General features: G+C 41.2%; 2 protein-coding genes across 3 annotated transcripts in view; one reads left to right on the forward strand and one right to left on the reverse strand.

The window, feature by feature from the left end:
• tfam (transcription factor A, mitochondrial) overlaps positions 1-4,901 on the forward strand; it is a 49,571-nt gene extending 44,670 nt beyond the window's left edge. The window contains exon 7 of the mRNA XM_084323741.1: positions 3,026-4,901. Coding sequence (XP_084179867.1) covers positions 3,026-3,292 — 267 coding nt within the window. The 3' untranslated portion in view covers positions 3,293-4,901. The remainder of the gene's footprint in view (positions 1-3,025) is intronic.
• A 453-nt stretch (positions 4,902-5,354) lies between these two features.
• On the reverse strand, positions 5,355-22,876 carry LOC311236124 (DNA-directed RNA polymerase III subunit RPC4). Of its 2 annotated transcripts, XR_014620200.1 has the most exons (9): positions 22,195-22,876; positions 21,101-21,147; positions 20,643-20,800; positions 18,712-18,836; positions 16,387-16,495; positions 15,135-15,442; positions 11,027-11,208; positions 9,137-9,289; positions 7,014-7,146 (listed from the first exon to the last, which is right to left on the reverse strand). XR_014620200.1 is itself a non-coding variant. In XM_084323740.1 (8 exons), exons 1-8 carry the CDS (start codon positions 22,381-22,383, stop codon positions 7,003-7,005), a joined length of 1,233 nt encoding a protein of 410 aa, XP_084179866.1. In that variant the 5' UTR covers positions 22,384-22,876; the 3' UTR covers positions 5,355-7,002. The 2 variants fall into 2 exon arrangements, 1 of the variants encoding a protein (XP_084179866.1); XM_084323740.1 differs by lacking the exon at positions 11,027-11,208 and having other exon boundaries at positions 5,355-7,146.
• Between the last annotated feature and the right edge of the window lie 816 nt (positions 22,877-23,692).

Raw genomic sequence — 23,692 nt, forward strand, 5'->3', positions numbered from 1 at the left:
ATCGTTGAGCTGACGGTCCCATGGGAGGAAGCCATCGATGAGGCATTTGAACGGAAGAGGCTGCGATATGCCAACTTAGCAGCTGAAGCAGAGGGGCGGGGCTGGAACGTGAAGGTGTGGCCAGTGGAGGTGGGCTGCAGAGGCTTTGTAGCCAGTTCCACCACAAGGCTCCTGAAGGAAGTAGGGATCAGAGGACAGGCCCAACGAAAGGCAATCAAAGAACTTGCCACTGTGGTGCCACCGTGCGACACACCCAGGCCTGATCAGCCTGTGGTGGGCCAACCTCGGCAGAGGGTGTATTGTGATAAATGGCCGAAACACCCAATGAGGTCGGGGAACACAACTGAAGATGTGTCGTACTGGTGATCATCACGTGCTCATTGCCAAATTCCACCCCACTCCAACCTCATTCAATTGTTGTGCTGAATATTTAGGGATCTTTAACAACTAGTCCTATTAAGAATCCTTATACTTGCTATACTTATTTTATACATATCTATTTTTGTCTAGCACAGTCTCTGGAGCGTAACAGAAAGAAGCATTTTGTATAAAAGTATTCTGTACTTCTGTATGACAACTAATAAAGAAACTTGAACTAAGTATTGAATTAATTTCAGTTAGTGTGTTCAATACTTTTTTCCTATGTCATTTCACTTTATTACACAACTTTATTTATGTATGGACTTTAATGTTTAGATTTTGTCTGGATTCCCTGAGTTAATGCCAAAGTCTGGTGAAAATTTCACTTGAATGGCCACATTGGAAATATATTTACGGGACAAAATGCTGATGTGTTCAATACTTATTTCCCCCATTGTATATGTAACTAGAAATCACACACAACCAGTGTTGGGACTAACGCGTTACAAAGTAACGCGTTACAGAAACGAAGTTACTTTTTGCCGCAACTAGTACTCTAACGCATTACTTTTGAAATTCAGTAACGCTACTTACGTTACTGAATGGTTTGTTAGTTCGTTACTGCGTTCTTTTTATGTAGATTCATAGCGAGCGTCCTTATTTCGCCTGCGTTTGTTTTGTTTACTGTAGACTGAAAGGCGCTATATAAAACGAAGTATTATTATTATTATTATTTCTTTCCGTAGCCTCATTCTGGTTTCGCACTTCTGATTGGCCACTGACGTTCTGAAAGAAATAGGCGCTCTCTACAGTAAACAACAAGAGGACGCTCGCTATGAATCTACATAATAAGAACGCAGTAATAATAACGAACTAACAAACCATTTAGCAACTACTTGGAGAGATAATTAATATACAACATGGAAACGAGATAAAGAACATGTTTGAAGGGCTGCTGGAGTCAACTGGACTAACGTTACATCTCGACCACCGCAGACTGGTGACGGTGAGTGCAATGTGTTCACTGAAACTCAAGATCAACGGATTTTGACTGTACTTAATCTGCCAGGGAATCTCATAATACTAATCAAACAATATAAATATAGTCCTTTCATGCACAATTGATATCCTAACTATTCTAACGTTGCAATGCTTTGATAACAACGCTGCAAGATGGTTATGAATGAATTAATGAATGGATGAATGAATGAATGAATGAAAACTTTATTTAACAGATTGCAGAATGGGTACAATACAGTACGGCTCAATACATACAATTGTTAAGGGGATGCAGACCTGAGAAAGACGTTTGTCTTGTTTCCATCAGGGTCCCCCATTTTCAATTCATATAGACATTTATGACATACACAACATACATGACATTTATGGCATAGGGACATATAGGTATTTAGTACTGATACATTTGTGACATAAGCGGTATTCAAATATACAGTACTGTTACCCCTAGATCCTGACAGAGTATATACATATGATGGGGAGGGGACTGTACATTAGGAGGGGGTGGGTGGGTGGGAGAGAAATATACATACAGCGGGGAGGGAATATATAATGAAACGCTCTAGACCACATTGCTTAGCAGAGTTCGGTGATGTGAATGGAAACTGTCAAGTTGATCAACCGATTTTGAGTATATGGGGCATGGGACTTGAGCAATTTATTTTTTTTATTTTTTTTTAAATAACTAAATAGTTACTTTTCACAGTAACTCATTACTTTTGGGTGTAAGTAACTAGTACAGTAACGAAGTTACTTTGAAATGAAGTAACTAGTAAAGTAACTGAGTTACTATTTTTCAGTAACTAGCACAACACTGCACACAACACCATCCCAGCACATTCTGGACCAGAAAGTGTGTTAAGAACGACTATCAAGAAAACGTAACCTAATTTTATTTTAAACATTCCACTTGTATAGCACCATCTGTGGTTAACTTACTAGTAAAGGTAAAGTAAAGGTTCCTTTGCCTCTTGTAGCTACCAGACCAGGTCTACTAGATGGCTACTTAAACATTTTAATATTTTTTGCAGAGCTCCTAGCAGGAAGAGTGTCGTTGCTTTCTATGATTTTGATCCCTGATGAGTACTTCTGTAGCGCCTTTCAGCCATGCATGTATATGTTTTTATGTTTTGTGTGATGTGTATATTTGATTGCTGCTGTTATCTTGACCAAGTATCTCTTGCAAAAGAGATCTTCTATCTCAGGATAAAGGATAAATAAAAAGTAAAAATAATATTATGCTTTTGCTTTCATTTTCTTCTGATTAATTTTCATAAAATGCGCTACCATGGAAACGGCCACCTGATTCTCCACAGAAGCGTCATCAAATAAAAGTAGAACATGAAAAGAAGAACAAGTAAAAATTCTAACTAGAGATGGAGCTATAAAAGTATCAAGTAGGTGTGCTTTGGTATGTGGCGTTAAGACCACACTAGGGCTGAACAGTGTGGACAAAATATATTGTAATCACTGCAGATATTGCAATATAACCTTTATTATATCATATTTCTAAGGTCTACCATACTTTTTAACATTCATAATCTACTTTTCTTTTTTGGTTATTGGAAGGGTCATTGAATATATACTGTATGTTATATAATCAATACAAATTAATTACTATTGCTGTCCTTAATGTTCTCATCCGCAGGCGTACATGCAGCTAGCGGAGGACGACAAGGTCCGCTACAAGAACGAGATGAAGAACTGGGAAATGCACATGGTGGAGATTGGACGAGAGGACCTCCTCCGCAAGCAAACCATCTCCACTCGCAGAAAGGCCGCCGCTAAGAAGGCTAAGCCCAGAGTTAAAGTCGTGAAGAAGTCAAGAAAAACTGGAACAACTACAACAGCTAGCAAAGGAACGACTGCAACAGCTAGCAAAGGAACGACTGTCACGAGCAGGAACAAGGCATAATAAGTGTACTGAAAGGGAGACGAGTAAAGCCTTGTTTGAATTCTCTCAGAATATATCCATCCATCCCTCTCATCCCTCCTCCTTTTCACATCTTTATTTTTCTTCCCTCCTTCTCTTACCCTCTTTCCTTTCATCTGGTCCTGAAGCTCATTGGGTAGAGCTTGGCACTAATAGAGCCAGGGTTGGGGGTTTGATTCCCACCGGGGCGAGCTTGGTACCAATACTGCTACGGTTGGGGGTTTGATTCCCACTGGGGCGAGCATGGCACTAACACCGCCAGGGTTGTGGGTTTGATTCCCACTGGGCGAGCCATGCTAAAAAGTGTATACACTCTTGTTAACTGGCAAGCTGGCTCTCCATTATGAACGTGGCACACCGAAAAGTGACAAAGACAAAAGTATCATCAATGGTAAATTTGACTTACCGTGGTGATGTGTTGGCATCTCGGCTCTCATCTCGTAATTAATTCCTAGCGCTGTAATCGCATTAAAGTCAGGAATTCATTACGGGATGAGAGACGAGACACCACCACATCACCGTGGTAAGTCAACTTGATTTTTATTGATGGCCATTTTCGCCGCAAAGCTATTTGTTGACTTTTCGGTGTGCTAGAGCTAGCTTGCATAGTGTCATGCTAGTGTGTGTTGTCACACTGCTGGTAATTCTGTCTACTTGCCATTTCAGAACAGCGCTCTCCCGGAGAGGGAAAAACAAGGTAGTAAGGAAGGGAAGTTAATGGATGGATTGGTTAATTCTGACATCTAAACCTTTTTTCTATAACGGTTCAGATGGAAACGTGTTCAAAGCTGGGAATGATTTGTGAAGCTACTTGTGAAGTGAGGCACATTGGTGCTACACAACACATCTTTATGTCTGTCGGCAACGTTCAAAACGGTCTCATCGTCCTGAACACACGCCACAGTATACTTGAGGAGATGTCGGATGTAAAAGTTATACTCACCGTCCCAAAACAACCACATGGTTCTATTTTCTTTGGTATTTCATGTTAGAAAGTTGTGTATTGTGTTGGTCGTCATGAATCTTGTACTATCAAACTGAAATAAACTATATTGTCCTCCCATCATGGCTTACGTCTGGACAAAACCAATCATAATATTTAGGGATGCTCGATATTGGCTTTTTTTTACCGATATACCGATATTGTCCAACTCTTAATTTCCGATACCGATATCAACCGATACCGATATATGCAGGGTTTCCCCCCCAAAAAACGGAATAATTTCAGGTAATTAACATTACATATCTCTTGTTGTGGAATTAACACAACATTATGCATACTTTTGACAATAAATAAAATCAGAATTTGTTCTTACTTGCCTGGGTAAATAAAGGTTATAGAAATGTAAAAAAAATACGTTTCTCTTTTTTTAAACAGGCTACCGATATTTTCCGATATCACATTTTAATGCCAATATTGGTCGATAATATCGGTAGGCCGATAATATCGGACATCCATAATAATAATCTTTGACTGACCGGGTATATCTTCCAACACAAGAACCACAACATGTTGCAGTGTTTTCAACCAAGCTTTATTGTACAACATGTTTTTATTGTACCTGCAATAAAGCACACGTGTTTATGTTGATTGAGAAGATGAGCAGTTCCTTTTCAGAACGTTACCATCGAATTAATTGTTACTTTTGATTAGTCGAGTGGCATACTGAAGGCCACGCCCCCTTCTGTGTTTTTTGTATTGGAACATCATCAAACATTGTTTTCATTATTCATGATCAGGTCAGATATCAAAAGTGTGCAGTGGTGATACCAGTTTAAATGTCCAAATTCTATTATGGGTTCTAAAAAAGAAATTTGTATGCATTTATTTTTTAGTTGAATTTGTTGATAATATTTTATCGATACATTTTATAGAAATACCCTTTACACTAGAATATGCCAGTATAAGAATGCAATATTTTACCATTTTTATTATTTTAACTTCTAATCCTTCAAAATTGATGTTGATACCAAACAAGTGTAATACCAGTAGATAGCTTTTGATACCCATCCTAAACCACTAGCATGTATTTTTGGACAAATCACAGTTCTTGATTATGGTGAATTGATCCTAGTCATGAATTGTATTCTAAACACAAACACAGTCAGCTGTTTCATTCACAATACTAGATTATGACAAGGAGATATGAGCCTTCTCCAGGACATTGATGATTGATGGAGAGGAAATCTGCTGTAGAGCAAGATTAGAATGTTATTACTATGATCTTGGGACAGATTTAAACTATTTGTAAACCTGAACAATTAACTCTAAACCTAGAATCCAGAAAAACTAGGCTTGTCCAAGGAGTAACGCATGCAGACTTGCCAATGATCAAGTATACATTTACAGTAAGCCTACTGACAGGAAACTGAACTGTTCTTTTTTGTGTGTAGAATGTATTTAGAGTGCTAGGTAGCTGACATTAACCATGGCTCTGTGTTGTATCTTATATTCATGTTACCCAATAAACTACATATACACTTTTGTACAAAATAACCTCTTTGTGATGAATACAAAAAAAGGAAAAGTGGATAAAAACAATGCACAAGGTCTATAAGAAACAGTATAAAAGATAAAATATCTACAAAGTTTATGTATACAACACTGGTTCCCTCAGAATAGATTAATGTTGGGGTTCAAAGCCCCCAAAACAGCATTTTCAAAACAGTCACCTTTCAACTCAAGATGTCACTCAGTCCTCCTAATCTACCCCACAATGCAAAGCATCACAACCTTTTTTGCTGTTGGCTAGTAATTGTGCTAACATTAGCTAACAAAATTTGCTAGCTAATGTCAGCTACCAAATGTTGCAGCTAACGCTAGCGACTTTTGATCAAACAATCTTTGATTAACATTAACTAGCTGTAACATTTGGTAGATGACATAACGGCTCTAATGTTTCGTTGCAAATGTTGGTGCCAGTGCTGGCTAATTAGCTGATTCAGGTGATACTTGGCTGGGGATTCAGTACAATGTGATATGGACAGGAATTATAGTATTTTTGTTTCAGGTTTGATTAGGCCCTATAATTGGACATGACCTAATCAAGCTCGAGAGAATTGTGAAAAATGTGAATGTGTTGGTGTGGGTTAGAGCCAGTCAGGCTCTGGTCAGACCTCTATATTCCAGACAGTACTTCTAAATGACAGTTTCTCTAAATAAAAACTAAAGGTTATGCTACATCACATCAGTTAGTGGTGTGTTGATTATTGCAGTGTGTGACTTAGAGAAGAGTTGGATGTTATTTGTCTCCTATAGGACTCTCAAACTACTTTGACCCAACCACAACCCATTGTACCCTTTGCTGAAGTTAATACACCATTGCTTGAAGTCAGGGGAGCAGACCCCCTTTCCCCAAACACTGCCATGTACCAGTGATCCATTGATAGGTTTGTATTGTCTCTCAGTGTCCTATCATGTGCTGACTTCCACTCAGGGTGGAAGACCAGCTTACTGTGGACATTGTCTTGTCTCACTTTAGTCTCTACCTACTAGTCTATATGCTGTCAATTGAGTCTTAAATATCTCTGTCCTGATGGCTGCTTTGTTAAGAGTTTCTTGTATTAGTGCCTTGAAGTCAAGAGAGCCGAATAACATTTTGTGGACGTTCCCAAAGACAGTCATATTTCTTATCAGAGCTTTAAATAAATAATACTATACAATAATACAAAACAAAAAAAGAAAAGAGTTTCTATCTATGTGCTGATGACTGCTGTGTCGGAGCCTCTTGCAGCAGAGCCTGGAAGTCAGGAGAACAGACCAGCTTGTGGTGGACATTCCCTAAGACGGCCATGTCCCCAGTCAGCCCCTCAGACACTCGCACGGACACCAGTTGCTGCAAGAGTGTTGAGAAAGTTAGTTAGTATATTAAAAGAGTTACATTTTCACATAATACAGCTGTGTTACCGGTTTCTATTTTGTATTAGTTCATATCTGGGCTTCTTTAGCAGATGTTTAAAGGCCAATGTAATAACAATAGTTTGGAGCAGGAAAAAGCTGATAGCTGATTAATCGGACGATATCACACCCCCACCTACAAAATGAAATTAGACACTGGCTGGTTTGGACCTAATTATGCATGTGACTAGCATAAATTAGCCTGACTGGAAAGAGAAATCGTTCTCCATTGAGCATTTAGATGGCGGCTAATGAAATGGCGGGATATCTGTAACATACACGGCCAATATCGATCCTATTGGTGCTGATTACTGACGTCCCTGATAGCATCTGTGAGACGCAAGATGTCCCTGATGCGTCTATTCTTTCCCCAATACATTTCCAGTTCCGTGTGCGCGTTCTGTGATCTGATTGGCCACGGACGTTTCTGGTCATGTGACATGTGCGCCCAATCGCGCGACGAGCTGTGTCTTTGCCCATTTCCGGGTCTAACAGCCTGCAAACTACCTAACGCCTAGTTTATCACTGGTTAAGCTTCTTTCGAAGTTGGTTAAGGTTAGAGTTTGGAATCAGGGCTGGTGTTCTATCGCCCTGCTCGAAGACAAACTCTAACCTTAACCAACTTCGAAAGAGTGCCTAAACTTAACCGTCGAAAGAACTTGCCGTCACACGATTGGGCGCACATGTCACATGACCAGAAACGTCAATGGCCAATCAGAGCGCAGAAGGTGAACGCGGAACTGGAAATGTATTGGGGAAAGAATGCAGGCGTCCCGCGTAGCATCTGTGAGACACATGATGTCCCTGATAGTATCTGTACTGACTACTGATGTCCCTGATAGCATCTGTGAGACACAAGATGTCCCTGATAGTATCTGTACTGACTACTGATGTCCCTGATAGTATCTGTGCTGACTACTGATGTCCCTGATAGCATCTGTGAGACACAAGATGTCCCTGATAGCATCTGTGAGACACAAGATGTCCCTGATAGTATCTGTACCGACTACTGATGTCCCTGATAGAATCTCTGTTTCTTTATGCAACACCTTTTAATAGAGCTTAAGAGGTTTAAGTTTAAGTTTATTTGGATCCCTTCCTGGGTCCATAACACGTAAAATACAGTTACAGACTTTATACACTCACAACATTCACATGTCATACAGACAATTAAAACAACAATAAATACTCCTAATCAAATTCATAATACAATACAACAATATATATGCCTAATGAATTCATAATACAATACAACAATACATATTCATAATTAATTCATAATACAATACAGCATAATATACTATTTAGCTTTTACATACATTATCTATGTTCATATCAACCAATTATACAATATTTTAATAATATATCCATATCAGACACATACCTTTTCATCTACGTATATCCCTATCTCTTTATCAGACACATACATTTTCATTTACGTACACACTATCTATTAGGGAATGTCAATTTCTTTGGTCAAGAGAACAGACTAGGCTGTCCTGGACGCTAAAAAAAAAGAAAGAAAATAGATATAACGAGCCTGTACGTCACGACAGAAGACATTTCCTACAACTGTATTATCATATCCCTGTTACCAATATGTATTCATGAGTAGACTGAATATTGTAAACATTACCATGGAAAATGGAACTCACACAGGACAAAAGAACGAATAAAAATACAGCAATAAATGGGTGTTTACATGCCTCAGTGTCCCGTCTGATATTCCCACATCCCAGCAGTCATTCAGCTTTCTGATAGTTGTATATATGAGGGATATGAGATTATCTCTTACATGTGCCAACTTATAGACAGAATACACAAGTATCCCAAATAACATTGAAATATTGGCAATCATGTCAAATGCACCCATTAAAACATACTGCCGGCGTGTCGGAGAGACAGAGACAGACAGACTGGTAGTGTACCTGTAGGAAAGAGAACGCCGCTCCTCCAGACACGTCCATGGTGATGTCACCCAACCTCAGCTGAACCCTTCCCGACTTCCTGATCTGCAGTTTACCCAGCATGCCCTCTGAGAAGTCGGCCAGCACGGGAGAGCTCTCCTTAGCTGCTGGCTCCTGGAGAGAAAAGAACGAAACAAAAAAGAATAAAGAAATAATGTTACACACACATCTTTTTTAAGTCAGACAACATGGCAGCTTACCCTGACCTCTGACCTCTAGAGAGGGAAAGGAAGGAAAGAGATCCAACAAGAACTCATCCCCACAAGCAGATCATCACAGTTTTTATTTGACTTGCCATTTTCACCCATCTTCAAACGTTTACCACAAAAGTTAACATTTAAAAGTATCACAAATTAACAACCTTTTTCAGAAAATCTACTTCCAAATCAAGCATTTCTGATTGCATTATTCACCGAAAATTCTGCGAAATCTTGGAGGAACTGAACAAGAAAAGAATGAAGCCGACAACAGCTAATGTCAATATACCACAGCTATCTAAAAACGTAATTAAACTACGTCCGTTAGCCGTCAAGGAAACTTAATCGTGACATCATTGCTGGACTACATAGAGGCTCCCAGAAACAGTCAAAAGAGGATCGGTAATGCAGCCTTTATCAACTATGCTCCAAAACTATGGAACAAACTACCCCAAGACATCAGGGAAGCCAACTCACTAGACATCTTCAAAAGACAGCTTAAAACCAAGGCGGCTGGGTGGCGCAGCGGACATAGCGCTCGTCACCAACGCAAGATACACCGGGTTCGGATCCGGCTGTCGGCGTTGCCTCCGGCTTGGGCCGGCCGTCATACTAACTCAATTGGCAGAGTTAGCGGGTGGGAAGTCGAAGGGTGGTAGTCTGGTCGTTGTGAACAGCGACTCCTACAGGTCGGTTGGGGCGCCTGCACAGCAAAGTCAGGAAAATGGCGGGGGCAGTGTGAGCCTCCTACACGTTACTCCTCGCCAAAATGAGAGTCCGCGCTGGCAGGTGAAAAGATGTGACAGGCTGCCTACACATGTATCGGAGGGGACATGTGATGCAAGGCTTCTCTCCTCCCTTCAACCGGCCAGTGGGGGGCATATGCGAGCAATGATCAGGACAGGGGAGGGAGAATTGGCACGAGAGGTAAATTGGGATGGGGAGAAAAATCACAGAAAAAAGGAGGAGAAAAAAGTAGATCAAACAAAAAAAGACAGCTTAAAACCTATCTCTTTGTTCAGGCATTTAAATGAAACATCAGGGATATCCTGACACAAATTTACTTGCACTATTCTTACCCTACCTACTTGTATACACTTCCTATCAAATTCATGTGTCGGTTCTATGCACATTTTATCTCACTACCTCCTATGCACTGTAATTTTAAGAGCACTGATCTGTTGTAATTCAAAATTGAACTATTTTATCACACTTTGTACTTCTTACTGATGCACTGCTCTGTTGTATGTTAAATACCCTGTTGTATGTCCGTTCTATTTTATAATTGTTTGCCTATTTTTAAACTGAATCATTTTAAACAATTTTTATTATTTGTATTACTGAATGAAACTGTAAACAGAAAGGCCTATTGGGATGCTAGATCCTAATGTGAAACACTGTGATTTACCTTACCTTGCTACCTCTCTCTATCTTATTTATGCTCGCTTATGCCTGTATTTTTTACTGTTGTGAAGCACTTTGAACTGCAACTTCTGTATGAAAAGTGCTATACAAATAAAGTTATTATTATTATTATTATTACCAATGTTTCCCCAACCCCAGGCGGTCAGGGTGGGGGGTCAGACCTCCAACACCATCACCCTGAGCATCGGGTCCCCCCAGGGCTGTGTTCTAAGCCCCCTGCTGTACTCACTCTACACACACGACTGTGTGGCCAAGTTCAGCTCCAACTCCATTGTGAAGTTCGCCGACGACACGGTGGTGGTGGGGCTGATCTCGGACAACGACGAGAAGGCCTACCGGGAGGAGGTTGAGGTACTGGAACGTTGGTGCCAGGACAACAGCCTGCTCCTGAACATTGGTAAAACCAAGGAGCTGATCGTGGATTATAGGAGAGGACAGCGGGAGACACACACACCACTGAGGATTAACGGGGCTACCGTGGACAGGGTGAGCAGCTTCAAGTACCTGGGGGTCCACATCTCAGAGGACCTGACATGGTCAACACACATAGGCACAGTAGTAAAGAAAGCGAAGCAGCGCCTCTACCACCTGAGACAGTTAAGGAAGTTCAGAGTATCGGGGAAGATACTCCAGTCCTTCTACTCAGGAGCTGTAGAGAGCATCTTGACCGGAAACATCACTGCCTGGTATGGGAACAGCACGGCACAGGACAAGAAGGCCCTACAGAGTGTGGTGCGCTCAGCCGAGCGTACCACGGGTATTGCGCTACCTCCCCTGCAGGCTCTATACAACAAGAGGTGCAAATCCAGAGCCGGCAGGATAATGAAAGACCCCCACCACCCCAATAACAGCCTGTTCCAGCTGCTGAGGTCAGGCAGACGCCTGCGAATTCTAGAGACTAAGACGGAGAGGCTTAGGCTAAGCTTCTTCCCCCAGGCCATCAGAGCCTTGAACAATGAACATTGAGAGACACAGAAACTGAACTATCCACACACAAGTACATACACGACACGCACGCTGAGCACGCTCACACACTAGCAGCCACTTTAACACTCATGCCGCACACACGCACACTTATGGCCAGAGGAAAGGCCACTTAAAGTAGTATAACATCAGGAACAGTGTATTGCACTACTAAAGCTAACTAGCATGTCCTATATGCTCTGTAAATACTAATGTACAGATACCGAGATGGCACACCATGTACCTGTTATTGCACTGTTTATTGGATTCTATTAATATGTTGTACCACTGTATTTTATTGGATTCTATTATATGTTGTACCACTGTATTGCACATCGTCGCGGGCAAGACCAGCCGCATTTCATTGTATACCTGTATGCCGTGACAATTAAAACTCTTGAATCTTGAATCTTGAATCAAATCTTTTCTTTGCGGGGTGACATGGCACTAAAACTATTATAGCTGTCCCCTCTTAGTCAATGAACGGGTTGGAAGACTTTGTAACACACTAGTGGCCAGTGTTGGGTGTAACATATTACTGTAAAGTTTAACACATCACCTTGTCCTGTAATGAAGTAATGGAACGCACGCAAAGCCTGACACAACAAACCTCCACCACACTGTAACTGCATGGATCTTGAGGGACAAATATAGAGGGAGTGGAGTTTCTCAGGTGTGCCTTGTACGTGCTGAGCTTGGTGAATTCTTGTTCCGTGCCTGCTTCTTACTGTTGAAGACCATCAATTGGGAGATTGTTAGGGCAGGTTTTGTGGTGGTCTGATGCTCATGTTGTTTGTACCATCAAGTACCATGTTGACGAGAGCCAAGAGAGATGGCGGCACAGCACTCTCTCTGCTGGCAGTTTTCTTGGAATGACCCATCAAAAGAGAAAGATGAATTAAAGATCTCTTTGCGCACTACTTGTGCTGCTCGCATTAAGTGCATGGCATCACTGTCAGTTTGACAGGCTTTCATCAGAGCTGGTCCAATGTCCGTCTCGACACTTAGTAGTGTGTCTCTTCCTTGTGCATGTGCCCTCAGATGGGGAAGCTCTGAAAGCAGTCATTCTTTCAGTCTGGTAGTGTGAATACGTTCCTTCACAGTCAGACCAAGTTGTTCTAGCCTGGTCTTGTATAACTGAGCGATGTCTGTCAAATTGAAGACATGGGCACTGTTCTCATCACTGCTCATGTCTTCCAGGTATGCCACTAACTGGGCAAAGGCTATGCCATGTAGGCCAGACTCATTTCCATCATTGCGTTTAGATGTAGCTCTGTTATACAATGATGACAGACAGAGAGTATGGTACTTGGCCTCTAGGGCAATCATGTCACCCTCTGCAAGCTTGGCCAACAGAGCAGTGTCCTCGAGCTCAAGAGCACACTTCCTCACATTTCTGTCAATGTTGTAGGTTGATGCATTGTGTAAACCTGAAGAGCCTGCTGCAGGCTCATTGCAAAAGAAGCAAGTAGGTTCTGTGGACTGTGAATGGCTGTGGGCAGACCGTGTGTGTAGTAACAGATGAGGTACTGTCCTGTTGTGCTGTAGTTAATTTCCCCCAACTTTGCTCATCATATGCTTTTTTGTTGAATTTAAGCCTACATTTCTTGTGCCACTCAGCATTGTGTCTCTTCAAAGTGGACTCTATGCCATCTCCATCATCTAGTAGCTCCAGGTTGAGGTCCATTGGTGTGTGCTGAAGGGTACAGAACCGGAGAAGGTCTTCTGCCAGGGACACATAGCCACTACCAACGAACTGTTTGGTTTGGTTTCAGAGTGGGCACTGTAAAGGTTCATTTGTAACTACTTGACAGAGGACACAAAGGTCCCAGTTAGTGCTGGGAGGAGGCTTGGTTTGCTTGGATGAAGGGGTCTGGGTAGGGTCCATCAAGCTGTGACGCTTTGACCTGATTGTGATCAGAATCACCAGCAAGTCGACATGGAAATCTGAAAGGATAACAATTGAACATTGTTTAGCATTGTTCAAGTATTTTTAATAGTACAAATGTGTCTTGTCCTAAACTAATCCTATGAATTATGCTTGTTAGACCGTTTAGAAGTTTGACCAAAATTAGCTAAAATGCTAGCTAGCTGGCTAGCTAACGTTAGCTAACGTTGCTGCAACTAGCCAGAGATAGTTTTGGCTAGCTAACACACATCAAAAAGTTCACAATAACTTGTAGTTAATCACCAGGTATATATTTTTTAATGTAGGCCTAGGTTGAATAATTTGTATAGGAAAACGTATACGGACAACTGAAAGGAAAATCTTTCTTACCTGCTTGTCAGTTGATTGACAGTTGAATGACAGTTGTGACAGTAGGTGCTGTGCATGTGAACATATGGGAGAATGATAGGTGGGTTATATCATGGCATGTAATTCACTTCAGATAGCCAAGGTAGACTACTGTATATAAGTAGGCTACATAACTAAAGTCTCACCAACTAAATAACATTGTTGGGCTTGGGAATTTCAAACTGAGTGAAAATGAAGTGAAAATCTTGAAATTCTGGTTCCTCCAGGGGGTCCATGAAAATGGTCTAGGGGGTCCACAGTGATAATTATGTGCTTGGAAGGAATACAATTTGTCACACATCCCAGGAAATAATAACTAATAGCTGAATAATACAAAGACTACAAATAAATTAATCAAATCATGTTTTAGGGTACATAAAACATTTATATTTTGATGTGTTTTTGCCTTTACTTTAACATAAATCTATTTTCTTGAATGCTATTGGTCTCAAAGGTATCACCAACAGAATGGGCACCCTAAAGTTGGTGGGAAATGACACCTTAAGTGTTTTTCTACTTCAGTTCCAAAGTTATTGATTTTTGAATATTTTGGGCAGCCATCTTGGATTTGACCTCTCCCGGGCCTCAGAGGTAAAATCTGACTTCCCTCCACATCTGAAAATAAACCTCATGGTATAAACTTACTATGGTAGAAGTTTCATGCTTTTATGAAAAAGTGCACAATTCCTTTGATTCAAAGGCTTAACCGCTGTACTACTATAGTTGAGTTTCTTCGGGTCAAGATGCAAAAAAGAGATAATTTTTCCATCCATACGTTCCCGTGTTATACCGTGGTGAATATAAGTATGGTTTTAGAGCGGTCTAGGGTAATTCATGAGATGCTTAGTTATGGCAGTATACGTTGATTCCATTGTAGACTTTGCCGTTTCTTGCCTGAACCCGCTATTGTTCCGAAATCAAATCTAGATCATAGCTATTATGTTCCATCATGAATGCATGAAAGGGGGGGGGGGGGGTCGTTTGAGTGAATGAGTTAAGGATGTGTAACAAGTCAACCCCAACACTGCGAGTGGCCCACCCTGACTATTCAACAGCAGGGAAGACAGAGAAGACTCACCTGTGTTCTCAGATGTGCCGTCTTCTTGTCCTCTACCTTCCCCTCTTTCTTGGCAGTTTTCTCCGGCGTGTGACTGGCACAAGGGTCCACTCTAGGGGTGGCAGGCCTGCCAGGCATACAATCGGGCAGCTGGATGAGGAACAGCTCCTCTCTCCCGGACAGGCTGAGCCGCCGGAAGAGCTCCCCCACCAATGGCTGCTCCGGCCTGGGCAGCTCCGCTCCTCTCTGGGCCCCTCTCCTCGGGGGTATGGTTGTAGGGGCTCTGAAGACTGCGGGCTCGGCGGAGACGGAGGGCGGGTCGTCTATACCTGTTCATTGTTCATTCGCATCATTACCAATACTTCAAATTTACTGGTTTGAAAATTATATATTTTTTTCTATACTATGTTTCTAGTAATTTATTTTGTGTTTGGCATTTATATGTGTCATTTGCTTTTACAAAATGATTCAAACAATGCCCATATTCAGAAATGGCTAGCCAGTGAAATGTAGAGTAGCCACGTCTAGGAAGGAGAGGGTGGGGCATATATGTCTATAGTCTCTTGATAGTATGTGTAGGAGTGTAATACAGGTTAATGTTTTATGGGGATGCTATATGTTTTATTATGATGCTCTATGTTTTATGTTGTCTGTCCATGTCCAAAATCAGGGACCATGGTGGAAATAAGTGCTTGCACTTTCTCATGTTTTTATCCCTTGGATGCTGTCTTTTTACTCCACAATAAAAATTAATCAATCATAAATTAGATTGGAGCCTACATTAGAAAATCCAACATTGTAACATTTTGATATCTCCCTTTGATGCCTTTTAATTGATCATCAATACCAAAAAGCGGTACGGTACATGGGATGCACTGATACCAATACTGGTACCAGATATCGGTCTGATACCTGCTAAAACAGGGCATCGGTATCGGACACTTATCCCCCATACTAAAGTCTGATACCAAGGGGCCATGTGTAACAAGGTGACTTGATTTGCGTATTTCTGACACATAAACATGTTACATTTCTTTAAAGGAGAAACATGGATTATATCTCAATCACTTTTGTCCAGTGACCCCAAACTTGATGGACTAAGTCTACACTGTTCAGTTAAAACTGATGGACTAAGTCTATACTGTTCAGTTCAAACTGATGGCCTAAAAGCCTGCTTTTAATTTTTCAGGAAATAACTCAGTATGGTAAAAAGCACAACATTCAACAAGTATTGGTGGACTAAGACCAAACCGAGAGCAGCCATATTGCTTACATATTGGGGCAGTAGAGGTGTCGGTCTTCAGGAAGCTACTGGACTGGTACAGCGGTAGCTGGATCGGCCTCAGCTTGGTGTCATTCCTCAAACCAGGGTCATCTATGAACTGTGGAAGACAAGGCCATAATAAGGGCTGTAGTATTCATACAGCCCTGTAGTATTCTGTAGTAGTATGTAGTAGTAGTCTGTAGTAGTATTCTGTAGTATTCACCAAAACACACACCCACACACGTTATAATTTGTTCCTCAACGTTATATAGACAGGTCATGTTTTGTAAACTAACGTTATGTTTAGAATGGAATGAATACATGGGTCGGGAAAGATAGTTAGCTCAAAGCTAATCCGGCCTGTTTAACCACTAGCTTCTGTTAGCTAATGAAGGCTAATGCTGGCTGAGCAAGGAAACTAACAGTAAACGTTTTTACATGAAATACAGCCCAAAAACCCTGCTGACAAACGTTTGCTTATTAAATACATTCTATACTATAATAATACAAACATTTCATTGCCTCTCTGTGACGACAAAGTTGTTTAAATAAGGGGAGAAAAGTAGCTAAAACCAATGTATTTGGATGGGACAGGAAGTACCATTGGCAACCGGAAGTCAGCCGGAAGTGCCTACTTTCAGGTTGTGCAAGTGGAGAATTGTACCCATGCTGCAATCTGTTAATAACGTTTTCATTCATTCAGACGGCAAACAGAATAATTTTGATTGACAGTCGAGTCTGCCAATTACGTCACAACGCTTGCACCCGCCCTGCTGTTCTTAGCACCAATCGGCAAGCGCGTATACATTTTTTACTTCCGCCATTGGAGAGCTCAATGACAACAACAATGGTAGCAGTAGCTCCCCGCGGCCGACGTTTAGCTTTTAGCTACGCAGGATGACTAAACGACTGGAGGCATAATGATTTTACTGCAACGGATGTTATAATAAAAGCCTTTCCATACATCTGTCTGATTGAAAACTTTATTAACAGACCGCAGAATGGGCACAACTGAGTCAGCACGGGCTGAGATATGAACGACTAATGCTTGCTATATCTAGGTCGACCTCGGACGTTGCTATGTAAATACGCTGATGTTATTGAACATGTAACTATATAACGTTAATGCCACAAAACGAATGCCTTTGTTATCATAAGTAGTAACTTTGATGCAGTAGTGTGTGTGTGGGGCGGCGCTGTTCAAAAGTTTCAACGTGTGGACCAGATTGACGCGACACAATCCTCTTGGGCAAAACATCACGATATCCACGATACGTTTAAAAAGTGTATCGTTAATGAACTGTACCCGATATTTATATAATATCGTCATATCGCCCAGCCCTACACTGATCTGTATATGTTGTACTCTGTACCTTTGTATGTATCTTTTTATGTAAGGAGTTCTTGAATTGAGCCTACTACGTAGGGTGTTTGTATTTATTGTTTTCCCTAATGTATTGGATATGACATATTGTGTTTTTCATTGTAAGGTGGGATGGAGGCGTAGGAGGGTGGGAGGAAAGAAGGAGGGGGGATGGAGGGTGGAGAGAGGGAGGGTGGAGAGAGGGAGGGGAGGGCTTTCAATGACTGTATTATTGTATTTTGTATTCTTTGTACTTTTACTGTATATATATGACTGTATAGCTGTTTTGTATTTGTTTACACTGTCCTTTTCCATAAACCAAATAAACTAAACTAAACGAAAAGCTCAAACCTTGGAATTTGTGGTCAATTAAATCACATGAAAACCATTCCATTGTGCTGCAATCATAGGAACGAGTTGGGGTTCCGCAGATCAGCAGACCACTGCCAATAAACCATATAATTTAGCTGGAAATAATAATAAAACAGTTTGACTCGTGCAATTTTGAGAGAAATTATTTCAGTGCCAATTGACTTGCAGTGCACTGGTGTAGACACCAGAGGGCAGGTGCTAAAACACCAGTGTGAAATTTGCTGCTTCTGAATTCAGTGTATCCAGTGGTTCTCAAAGTGGTGTCCGGGGACCCCCAGGTGTCATTGAGGGGGTTCCAGGGGGTCCCCAGCAAAATGAGTAATAGTATAATTTTGCTAATATTTTCTTCACTACATGTTAGTAGTACACATAACTATTCTGCTCCCTCCTCTAATATGTAATATGTCTCCTCAAATATCCTCACAGATGGAGGTTGCAGGGACAGAATCCTATCAAATATGGCTCCTTGGCTAATTATGTATCCATTTTGGCGGTCCTTGACATGAAAAGGTTTGAGAACCACTGGTATATATACTACATGCATATAGCGTGTCCTCTCCTGTCATAGGAGCCGCCTGGGCATGAAAGGAGTTGCTCACGTCATCACGCTGCAGTTTACTGAGGATCTCGTTCTCGTCCTCCTCGGAGTGTCGTCCCTCCTTCTTGACGTACTTCGCCACAGGAGAGGCTGTCGAGTCGCACAGGTCTGTAGTACCTCGCCATGCTGTCAGAGGAGGAGGGGAGGGGAGGAGAGGACAGAGGTGTGATGGGAAGACAGGGCAGTGACAGGGCTGGCCATACATTGTGCACTGAAAATACTTTAAAACACAACAAGAATGTTACGTTCCAGCATTTGTGGCTGTTGAATTTTGTTTGTCCTTTTGTGTCTCCCCCTCTCTCCACCTGCTACTCTGATCCAGGTTCCTGTCATTCATCGAGACACCAATAGGAACCCAGCCAGTCATCAATCAATCCACCAGTTGACCAATCAGAAGCCCTCCTCTTGTTTTAAAACCATGTGGCACTTCCTGTTTCTTCCCTTTTGTCTCTGGTTTGCTGTTGGTTAGATGTTTGTAGTACGTAACTTAGTTAGCCAACTCGGTAAAAGTGCATGTGTGTGTGTGTGTGTGTGTGTGTGTGTTGGGAATTGGAGCAGATAAGGGGCCCAATACATTTGGTGCTACACGTAGTAGTGGTATTGTATAGACACACTAGGTCAGGAGTGATGCCACACATTGTATGTTTTGGACATATGTTTGGTTAGTTAGTGTAGTTCTCTCTATTCCTAAGGTGTAGGTTTTTATTTGACTTTTGTGTTGGTGTATAGTTGGATAAGTCTTCCTTACGGAGTTAGTTTTGTTTTGATTTACTCCTTTCATTACTTTGGCATCATTCAAGCTCCTTTTCCTTCCCCCTTGGTTGTCTCTCCAGAATCCACCATTTTCATTGTGTATTAGTCTGTGTTTTTGTTTGATTGTATACACACTGTAAATATAATTGCACAATATATTACTTTCACCAACATTTTGTTTATTTTTACTTTGGTTCATTTATCACAAATTATTTACAACCCAATCATCCTTTGTTATTTACCCCTTCCCCTTGACATACTGGGGTTGTAACAAAAGTATTTCTACAAAAATATACAATTTATTGTCCATAAAAGAGTCAAACACATCCGTTGCAAAAAGGCTCCCCTCACCACGGACAGTCGGACACACCTGATTTGAAATCAAGGCCTTGCTGATTAACTAATGAACACCTACATCAATCAACTCCCAGTCAATGAAAAACAAGACATGGAGCCGCCATGTAAAAACTGTAAGCTTTAGTACAGAATTATGGAAATGTATGAATAGTAGGGATAGGTACCGAATTCGGTACTTTTGAGGTACCGAACCGAAACACGTCGGTACTACCGAGTATCGATTCAAGTGAGATACCAATTTTTTTTTTTTTTTTTCATGTCAACGTTCACACGCACAATATATGCTTACCTAGGATTTGACTTGATTCAACAACAAAGCAGTCGGAGCAATGGCAAGCCGAAAACGATCGAAATTGTAGTTATTTGAAGTTTGGATAATTTTTTTCACGACTGAGGTAGGTAAATACAATTTTTTTAGAATAAAGTACCGAAAAAAGGTACCGTTGGGTACCGGTATCGATTCACAGGTACCGGTACCGGTACCGTATCGGTTCAAATGTGAAAGGTACCCATCCCTAATGAACAGTATTACTGAAATACAGACTGGACCAAATAGACAAACGAATGTGCTCCATAAATATACAATAGAAGTGGTGTTGGCGCCACACCAAGAAGCCTCTCCTTCACTCACACAATGAAGTGAAGTTACTTTATTCCAACATAGTAGTGAAAAAAACTGAACAAGTATTTGTTTACAGCGACAGCCTTCTACTATTGACCGCTGAGCAGCTGCAGGAGTTTCAGTGCCTTGCTCAATGGCACCATGACCGAAGGTGTTGAGGATCTAGCCGGCGATAAAACAGTTAGAAGCATAATAGTTACCAGTCTTGCGTACGGTGTCGGCCGGACCCTGTTCAAAGATGGAGTGAGACTGGATGGTCTGAGGCCTCTCTCTCCTCCTCCCCCCTCTATTCTCTCTATTCCTCTCCTCCCTCTCTCGTCTGTCTTTCTTTGGTACCACATGAATCACTTCTCTCAACCTGAGAAAAAATAAATAAAAGTTTGTAATTACTCAAACAATTTAGATAACAAATGTATAATGTTATGAATGCCATCAGTGTTTCCGCACATTATTTATTTATTTGCAGTCCGTTTACCATGTGTGGCTATGCGGCCGCCACAAATAAGATTTCCTAAACGGATACAATAACACATGGATAATGGCTCGTCTTGCATCATGTCCATTATTGCCCTGACCAGATAATAATAACATAAAACACACGAGAAACACTGATGGCAGAGCAGGTATAAAAAGGAGTGTTTGTATTTTGAACACTCACTCATCTTTGCTTTTCCTGACAGCTTTGACATTTGGCTCAAAGGTTTTCTGTAAGAGAAGAGAATAGAAGAGAAGAAGAGACGGACACCATGGTAAAATAGGATGCATGTATTGGTGAATAATACCAATTCTTAGAACCATGTAGAGACAATTTCAACCTAACAACATAAACATAACTGCAAGTGTATTCCCTGCCAGTGAGCTAAACGTATAATTCTAGTTAGTTGTTCCCTAGATACTGTGTACACTTGTTACTACTGTAGGTAACAGCTTGGACTGCAGCTGATTCATTTCCTAACTGACAGCTAGGACTATTTTCTTCAATAATTCCTTGACTCACAGGAAATTGAATGCAGTTAATTAAAAATGTTTATGTTGTCAAGTTGAAATAATCTAGTTGGAAGTTGCAGCAAAGCAGCTTGATCCTGTCTCTTGAGCGGTAGGCCTACTTGGTGGATATGATTCAGTATCAGAGAGTAGCATTGGTACTTAACTAACTCCTACACCACATGCCTACTTGTTGTTGGCTAACACGCTTTTTCTACTAGCATCTACTTTTAAAGTTAATACTATGTAATTACTTTCAAGTGTGTGTGTTTGTTTGCAAGTGTGTGTGCGTGCATGATGTGACCATGTAATAACCATTAAGGAAGCACCAATACTACCCTTTCACTGCTGACCATTAGTATGGTGTCTCTGGACAGAGATGTTTGAGATATTATCCTTTTATTTTTATTAGAGATATTGCTTGATTTCTGACATATTTTACACATGGCTTTTAAGGAAACAATAACACATTGTCATACAGTAGATATGTTTCCATTATAGCATATGCTATTTTATTTACAATTAGAAGTCAAAGTATTAGAATAGAAAGTTCATGTTATTTTACGTATATTATGTTTTGACGTAGTTCCATGCAGGCCAATAAAGACCCATAATAAACAGCACAATGTTCCATCCCTATTAGTCAGGGAATATTATCAGTATATCTGACAAATCTGGGAATAAATTCCTTACATTCACCCCTGATGTGAAATGAGAGAGGCTGTTGCATTACGTTACATTGTTTTATTTGAATGGATATGGCACTACCTTGGGTTTCTTTAAGCCACCCAGAGTCAGGTCCCTGGATCTCAGAGAGGTCAGTCGTCCAGGGGTCGGGGGGGAGGCCAGCCCTGCAGAACGCCCTGGGAGTCCTCTTCCCGGGCTAAAACTCAACCTGCTCCCGCTGACAGTACCGGAGGACCCGGCCACACAGTGCGCATCCCCCGGATCACTCATCTTGCCGATATAGTCGAAAATTATCTGTTCAATTAACCGATTGTGTCAGAGGGGAAGGAATGTCTTATCGCATCAAAACAAAAAGTCTGGGGGTGTCCTGACTTAGAACCATAAACATGCAGCTTGGGCCCAATTTAACGCTATTTCCTCTCAGCCATAAATGATTCTTTACGACCCGGCACTGCCGGCCCGGCAGCGAGTGTATGTATTACAGCAAACATTGCAAAAGGAAATAAACGTAGGCCCATTCAGAATGTTGTCAAATTAGAAAAGGTATACAACTTGAAAGCTGAAAAGCCCATCTTGTTTGCCTCCATCTTGTTCGCAGTAAGCGTAGGTGCCAAGCCTGAACGGCCGGTTTATAACCTATTGACCTAAACGCATACTATATAGCGAGGTCCAGTCTTCATATAAAACGAAACACTAACAGCCCGTTCCAATCCTAAAAGAGAACGTGAGCTAATTCCGTTTTATTTCTCGCATCATGTGTCGGTGTTCCTCTTTTGTTGTGAATCTGAAAAGTGCACTCCAGTATGGGGCCACAAGGTGGAGCTGTTTGTCTTGCTCCCCTCTCTCCCTCTCCCTGTATGAAAGCAGTATGGCTGTTAGGGAATTTTAGCAAGATGTTTGGAGGACCATCTGTGAAAAAATTTATTACCAATAGCTTTCTTCACCAAAGTGTTCCTATAGGTGTCTACTAACACCTCTCAATTTATTCAAACCCAAATCCTCGGGGAAATTCTGGAGAGCCAAGTTAAGGAGCCCAGGGGGCTTGGGCGAAAAATATGAAGAAAATGTAAATCAAATATTAACGTGTGGGGTGGGATCATCCCTATGTTCCCCGGGTCCTATGTTCCCCGGGTTCTATGTTCCCCGCTTTGATTGATTAAAGATTGAACATTTTATAAATTTTTATTATTTTATTAATTATTAATGTCCGCCTTGTTTCGAACGGTTAAGCTTAGGCCCTCTTTCGAACTGGTTAAGGTTAGAGTTTGGAATCAGGTCTGGTGGTCTAAAATTTTCAATCAATCAATCAATCAATCAATCAAAGCGGGGAACATAGAACCCGGGGAACATAGGACCCGGGGAACATAGACATGCTCCCTGTGGGGTGACTAACTAGGGGTTTTCAGGGGTGCTGAATCTATTCCAATCATTAGTTTTGATAAAAATTGGCTCCCTGGCCATAAAATATTGGTATACCCAGAGGGCTTGGGTGAAAAATATGAAAAATCAAATATTAACTTGTGGGGTCTAACTAGGGTTTTTCAGGGCGCTGAATCTATTCCAACCATTTGTTTTTTTG

Source organism: Notolepis coatsorum (assembly GCF_963971535.1).
Source record: "Notolepis coatsorum genome assembly, chromosome: 10".
NCBI lineage: Eukaryota > Metazoa > Chordata > Actinopteri > Aulopiformes > Paralepididae > Notolepis > Notolepis coatsorum.

Coding starts and splice junctions, on each gene's coding strand:
- LOC311236124 (XM_084323740.1), bottom strand. CDS start 22,383: ATGAGTGATCCGGGGGATGCGCACTGTGTGGCCGGGTCCTCCGGTACT. Junction 16,496..18,711: donor GTAAACTGCAGCGTGATGAC/GTGAGCAACTCC, acceptor TGTCTTCCACAG/TTCATAGATGACCCTGGTTT. Junction 15,443..16,386: donor CACCTCTACTGCCCCAATAT/GTAAGCAATATG, acceptor AACAATGAACAG/GTATAGACGACCCGCCCTCC.